This window comes from Helianthus annuus, chromosome 14, assembly GCF_002127325.2.
Source record: "Helianthus annuus cultivar XRQ/B chromosome 14, HanXRQr2.0-SUNRISE, whole genome shotgun sequence".
NCBI lineage: Eukaryota > Viridiplantae > Streptophyta > Magnoliopsida > Asterales > Asteraceae > Helianthus > Helianthus annuus.
Genome location: NC_035446.2, coordinates 167130031 through 167137384, shown reverse-complemented (window position 1 = coordinate 167137384; position 7354 = coordinate 167130031). Strand labels below are relative to the sequence as shown.

Sequence of the window (7354 nt, the reverse complement as noted above, 5' to 3'; positions counted from 1 at the left end):
AAACACTCCCGGTTAGTTTAGACACGTTTTTACTCAAAGAAAATGCAAGAAACCAAGTAAAAACAGGTGCAAAACCAAGTGTTTCAACACACCAAAACTTGTAAAAACCCGGTTTTAAACAAGGTTAAGAGCCTTAGCTCTGATACCACTTGTAGGTCCCTGTTTCGCGGAGGATTACGAACCTAAACCTTGTTATACAAACCTACTAGCGAGTGCGGAATCCAAGCTAGCAAGCAAACCGAGTTAGTAGCAAGTAGAGAAACAAACACACAAAGATTCACCGATTAACACTAGTCGTATTAATGCAAATGAAGGTTCGGTTACAAGCTCAATGTTTACAGAAGTGTTCTATAAACTCTCTAAGTGTGTGTGTGAGTTCTGGGCAGAATGCTCTCTAAGCTTCTATCTCTTGGTGTGTAAAATGGCAGAACTAACTCTCACACAACACATGCATGGGTATATATACCCAGCTCAGCAGGTCTGCTCGAAGGATCCGAAAGATGGGCCGAAGGATCATCTTTCGGATACAATGCTTTCGAAGGATAAGCAGGGACCTCGAAGGATAGTCTTTCGAGGTCTATCGTTCGAAGCATATCTTTCGATGAGATCGAAGGATCCAAATTATCCTTCGATCTCTACATCATCCTTCGATCAGAACATCTCTCAACATACAATCTGTTGTCCAAGTCAAACCGGAGGATGGTTGACTTGGTCAACTTACAACACAAATCAGGTCATCGTTACATAAGACCGAATACAGACAAAGTACAGACACAAGTGCACCAACATCAAAGATACTGAAAGAAAGGAAAAGATAGTGTTGAAACCAAAGTTGCACTTTCAAGCAACGGGGCGATGCATCAATTATGGAGATGTGTCACCACAACAGCCCTATGATTGAATATTTCGAAACTTCCTTTAATTTGGACGAGCACTCGAAGGTTACATGATTATCTGAGAAGAGACTTTTAGTGATCATTCAAAATTTTTCTTTAACTTAATTAATGGGGGATGAAGAGAATTTTAGTGATCATTCGAGTAACTTTGTTTTCCATCACAATCTTTAATAAGAAAACAAGACTTTCATTTAGGTTACAGTCTATGAATGTTCCTAGCGTGCCCTCGACTATGGTCATGGAGGTTAAGTTTCTTAAAGCTTTCATCTTGAAGTGTGTTAGTGTCAATGATCAAACCAATGGGTAATTGATGAAGAGTTCTTGAGCATCTCGTCATTTATAACTCATGTCATATGGTTAATGTTATAATCGAGGGCTATCGCTTGCTCTAAGAAAGTTTGAGATAAATTAATGTTTTAGTCTTCAATCAATCGAGATACTTGATTCAAATCTTGCTTGGGTTCAAGAATAACTTTAAAACTCACTAAGAATTCAAGGCTTGAATCAAATTTCATTGGTGCAGGGTATTCATGGATAAAAAATGATTTCTTGTATCTTGTTTTATTCCTTACTTTCGTAATCCTGAATTGAACATTTACCGTCCAAAGGCTACAGTGGAGGAATTCTTGATGATAGTAAGAGCATGGGGCGATGATAGTCTTCTTGGGTTGACGCATAGGGCGATGATAGTCTTCTTGGTTAACTTGTTTGGTTAAAGCTTGCTGAAAATTAAGTTTCAGGTACTTAATCTTGGTCGTTTTAATGAACATATTCAGTTGAGTCGTAAATTTGTTTCGTCATTTCGCTGAATGGTGTGAGTGGAACGTGTGATCTTAATAGTAGTGGAAAATGAGTTTGTTTATCCTACTTTGGCCATTTGGCGAAAAAGATTGGGCATTATATACGCCATTAATGATGGATCTTAGTGAGATCCAAACAAGTTTGCTTATTGTATATAAACAATAACTTCTTTTTTTTGAACGGCCAATGAATGTTAGAAACGAAACAACGGTATCGAGATTTCGAACAAGCGAACACACGGATTTTTGTGAGGCGGACAATCCTCACGACGGCCTTTTCTTTTATTATCAATGAAACTGTAAAACGAAATTACAAGACTCCATGTATTCTATTCACTCTATTTTACCCTCTGCCTATCGATCTATATATAAGGGTACAACCTTGTATACAAGTACCTTGGGATACAAGTTCCTTATTTGACTCTAACTCAAACATTCTTTTATAATTATCCCACCTAACAAATAGGAATAAAATATAACTAATCCTAACCGACTTAAATTAATAAAACAAAGATTAATAAACTTCATTCACCCCCTTAATCTTTGTGCGTTCCACCAAGGTCCATCATGCCAAGTAACTTTCGCATTTCTTCAAACTTTACTTCGGGGTAAGGCTTTAGTTAGTATGTCGGCTCGTTGCTCATTTCCATCAATATGCTCAACACGAATCTCACCCTTTTCAACACTTTCTCTAATGAAGTGAAACCTCGTGTTTATGTGTTTGCTTCTACCATGAAACACCGGGTTTTTAATTAGAGCAATAGCCGATTTATTGTCTACTCGTAGTAACACCGTTTCTTCTTTACGACCTGTTAAGTCACTAAGCAATCATCTTAACCACAATGCTTGACACGCCGTTGTGGCTGCCGCCATAAACTCCGATTCGCACGAAGAAAGCGCCACAGTTTGTTGCTTTTGAGAGTTCCATGATATTAATGCTTCACCGAGATTAAATACCATGCCGGTTGTACTTCTTCCATCAACTTGATCTGTTGCATGTGAACTATCACAATAACCTCTTAGTTCCATCCTACCACTTCTTTCATAGCTTAACCCATAATCAATGGTTCCTCTTATGTAACGTAAAATATGTTTTACCACCTTTAAATGTGATAATTTTGGCTCTTGCATGAATCGACTAGCTAAACCAACCGCAAAGCTTATATCGGGCCTTGTATGTGTCAAATACCGTAAGCTCCCAATTAATTTTCGATAATCAGTAGCATTTATTTCTTCGCCACTTTCGTCTCGGTCTAGCTGTAACCGATGCTCCATAGGATAACGAGTAGGATTACAATCAGACATCCCACCAAGTTCCAGAATTTTCTTCGCATACGACGCTTGTTTCAATGTAATTCGATCATGCTCTTGTGAAACTTCAAGGCCCAAATAATAAGTAAGTAAACCGAGATCTTGCATACTAAACTTACCTTTCACTTGCTCCTTGAAGCTATTAATTTCCGTAAGACTTGAACCCGTCACGATCAAGTCATCAACATAAATACCAACGATGGTTAGCTCGCCATTAGCAACTCTTTTATAAACCGCCGGTTCACGTGCACACTTAATGAAACCATAAGACTTCAAAGTCGCATCCAACTTCTCATTCCAAGCTCTCGGAGCTTGGCGTAACCCGTACAATGCCTTCTTTAATCGATAGACCATGTGTTCTTTACGCGGAATAATAAAACCTTCAGGTTGTTTTACGAAAACCGTCTCCTTCAAATCTCCATTTAAAAATGCCGATTTGACATCTAAATGGAATACGCGCCAACTATTACGAGCCGCCAAAGCTAGAATTAAACGAATTGTCTCCATTCTCGCGACTGGAGCGAACACCTCTTCGTAGTCTACACCGTGTTCTTGCACATACCCCTTCGCTACTAATCTAGCTTTATGTTTTATTATATCGCCATTCGCGTCCCGCTTAATTTTAAATACCCATTTGACGCCGATAGCCTTCGAATTTTTTGGTAAATTGCATAAAAACCAAGTCTTGTTTTCTTCAATAGACTTTAGCTCGCTTTTCATCGCTTCTTGCCAAACGATTTTGTCTTTCGCATCGTTGAACCTTGCGGGTTCATCATCGACTGCAATAGGTTCTTGTTCTTGTAACATTATATAATTCTCAAAGCGTTTTGGTAAAACCGTGTTCCTCGACGACCTTCTAAGAGCTGGAGAATTATTTTCTTCAACTTCCCCTTCATTCATAACTTCCTGCTCAAAATCCAGATTAGAAATAGGATTTGTATTGGCATTAGCTTCGTTTTGGACTGCATTGTTATCTTCATGGGCTGCACTAGCAGGCCCAAACTGATCATCACTTCCATCGTTGGGCTCTAAAGGAGGTGTTAAATCTGAATTATATTGGATCTGAAACTGGGTCCATTCTGGCCCAGTACCAGTTTGTAAAAAATTTCCAAAACCTGCCCAATCAAACTTGGTTCGTTCCTCGAATTTGACATCACGACTAACGTGTAATCTTTTATTCGTTGGGTCGAATAAACGATACGCCTTTGAACCAGGTTCACTACCAATATAAACGAGTAATTTACTACGATCATCGAGTTTCGTAGTATTAACCGAGGGAACTTTCATGTATGCTTTGCATCCGAAAACACGTAAGTGTTTAATATTTGGCTTCTTCCCGTTCAATGCTTCATACGGAGTCATATCTTTTAAAGCTTTTGTTGGAGATCGATTCAAGATGTAAACGGCATGTAACGCCACTTCACCCCATAAATTTTGCGGTACGCCCATGCCTTTCATCATGCTCCTCGTGGTGTTCAAAATCATTCGGTTTCGCCTTTCCACCACGCCATTTTGTTGTGGCGTGTATGGCGCGGTAAAATATCTTCGAATCCCGGTTTCATTGCAAAACGATGCAAATAACCCGTTTAAAAATTCGCCACCACGATCACTTCTTAACGCCTTTATTTTTAGTGAAAATTGAAGCTCGACCTCCTGTTTAAACTTCTTAAAAAATACCAAAGCATCATTCTTATTTTTTAATGTATAAAACCATACATATCTTGTGTGGTCGTCCACAAATAATATAAAATATCGATTGCCGCTCAAAGTAGGTGGATTAATCGGACCACACAAGTCAGTATGGATTAACTCTAATGGTTTTGAGGCACGATAAGACGCTTGTCTAGGAAACGGGTCACGAGTTTGTTTTCCTAACATGCAAGCGTCACAAATATGTTCACCTTTTATAGTTTGTATTTTACCTCGCACCATTTTTTTATTTTTCATATCCTGAATTGATTGAAAATTTAAATGCCCGAGCCTAGCATGCCACAACCATGCTCGTTCATTATGGAGGATAAAAAACATACCGGGGATCCAACACGAAGAGAGATTTTGTATAGTCGGTTCGGTGCTCGCGGGACTTTCATTAGAACTCTTCCATCTTCTTCATACACCCATAAGTGGTTATTCTCCATCCAAACTTTATTTCCGTTTTCCGTCATTTGTCCAAGACTTAGAATGTTGCTTTGTAACTCCGGAATGAAATACACTTCGTTAACTATCCTTTGTTCCCCGTTCTTGCAATTGAATACAATAGATCCTTTTCCACAAATTTTAACTTTCGAGCCATCGCCAAATTTTACAAGACCACTTATACTTTTATCAAGTTCTGTGAAAATTGATTCCAAACCCGTCATATGGTTTGAAGCCCCATTATCCAAATACCAAACTGAATCATCTTTCGGTTCATTTGCGTATGCGTTCGGGTGCACCTTTTCTTCATTTAGCATGATTTCCGGGTTAGAAATCGATGCCATCATAAGTGTCGGCCCATTATTACCCGCTTGATTACCGACTTGATTTAAGTTTGCCTCCGGTTGAGCTTGTCGAGTACATTCCCACGAATAGTGACCAACATTATTACATGAGTAACAAGTTATGTTTCTTTTGTCTCGACCTCTCTCGTTCCCGTTTTCACCTCCTCGATTACCTCAATTATCATTGTTGCCACGAGCTTGATTGTTGCGATTGTCACTGTTTTGTTGATTCCGACCACGTCCACGACCACCCCCTTGGCCTCGACCACGGCCTCGACCACGAGAGTAGTTATTACCACGTCCTCTACCAGATTGGTTTCTTCGATCTTGATCGTTTGTTCGTTGGAATTGAGAATCAACATTAGAAAGCATTAACTTTCCCATTAGTTCGGCCGCAACTTCTCGTCCCTTTATTCGTTCTTCGAATGCCTTAAGCCTACCAATACAATCTTCAACCGTCATAGTCCCGAGATCAGCCACTTGCTCGATGGTAGCCACTATAGCAATAAATTTATCAGGCATACTATCAAGAAGTTTTTTAACTTGATCCTTGTCATCGAGCGTGGCTCCCAAACTTCTGAATTTGTTGCTAATTTCCCCTATTTTTCCAGCAAATTCTTCAACGGTTTCGGTCTCCTTCATTTTTAATTGATTAAGTTCCCGCTTCAAAGATTGTAAACGGGCTTGTTGAACGCGATCGGCTCCTAGAAATCGCACCCGGAGTGCTTCCCAAATATCCCTTGCACTTCGGGTTGTAGCAACCTGTGATAAAATATTTTCCGGAAGTGCCGAATATATTATGGCTCGTGCAACTTTGTTTTTCTTCGCATCAACGGCGTCTCCGGTCACCGGATCCACCGCTTCCCACAACTCTTGGGCATCGAGTATCGCCTCCATCATCACCGTCCACGTGTTATAATTGGTGCTTGTTAACTTCAGACAAACGAGATTTGACGAACCAGTTCTCTCGTGAATCACCATGGCGTTATTTGGTTGCGCTCCTTCTCGATCAGCCATTGCACTGCTGGAGCAATTTTTGTGATTACTAGAATCAAGTTTCTAATCACAATCAGGCTTCAACAACCTTGTGATATCACTTCAGCCGCTGGTTTCTTGGACTACCAGTTCACGATCAGACTTCAACCTGTGCAAGGCAGTCTCGTGATATTCCCTCTGGAAAACACAGCAGTCTTTCGATCTTCACAGCAGCAATATCGAGCCCCGAATCAGTGAGGCAGGCTCTGATACCAAATGTTAGAAACGGTATCGAGATTTCGAACAAGCGAACACACGGATTTTTGTGAGGCGGACAATCCTCACGACGGCCTTTTCTTTTATTATCAATGAAACTGTAAAACGAAATTACAAGACTCGATGTATTCTATTCACTCTATTTTACCCTCTGCCTATCGATCTATATATAAGGGTACAACCTTGGATACAAGTACCTTGGGATACAAGTTCCTTATTTGACTCTAACTCAAACATTCTTTTATAATTATCCCACCTAACAAATAGGAATAAAATATAACTAATCCTAACTGACTTAAATTAATAAAACAAAGATTAATAAACTTCAATGAATACTACACAAGCCCGGTCACCGGCCAAACCGATTGGTGAAAGACCACCCACGCCTGCAAACACAGACATCGTTGTTGACCTAGCCCACAAGATTAAACTCGACACACAGAAGCTTTACAAATTGCATGACTCTTTTTCTGATTAATAAAAATATGACTAATAGATTACAATTGAAAGGTAGAACTAATCCAACTATCTATACTAATTAACCATGGTGGCTCGGCTCAAATTAAGAAAGCAATTAAACAATAAAATTAAATAAATTCATTTTATTCTGCTCCTA

General features: G+C 39.5%; 1 protein-coding gene across 1 annotated transcript; it reads right to left on the bottom strand.

The window, feature by feature from the left end:
• Window positions 1–5661: 5661 nt before the first annotated feature.
• LOC110907823 lies at window positions 5662–6504 on the bottom strand. Its single transcript, XM_022152747.1, has one exon. It carries the CDS (start codon window positions 6502–6504, stop codon window positions 5662–5664), a length of 843 nt encoding a protein of 280 aa, XP_022008439.1.
• Window positions 6505–7354: the final 850 nt, after the last annotated feature.

What these genes read in the sequence shown, in the direction of transcription:
- LOC110907823 (XM_022152747.1), bottom strand. Translation starts at nt 6,504, where the DNA reads ATGGCTGATCGAGAAGGAGCGCAACCAAATAACGCCATGGTGATTCAC.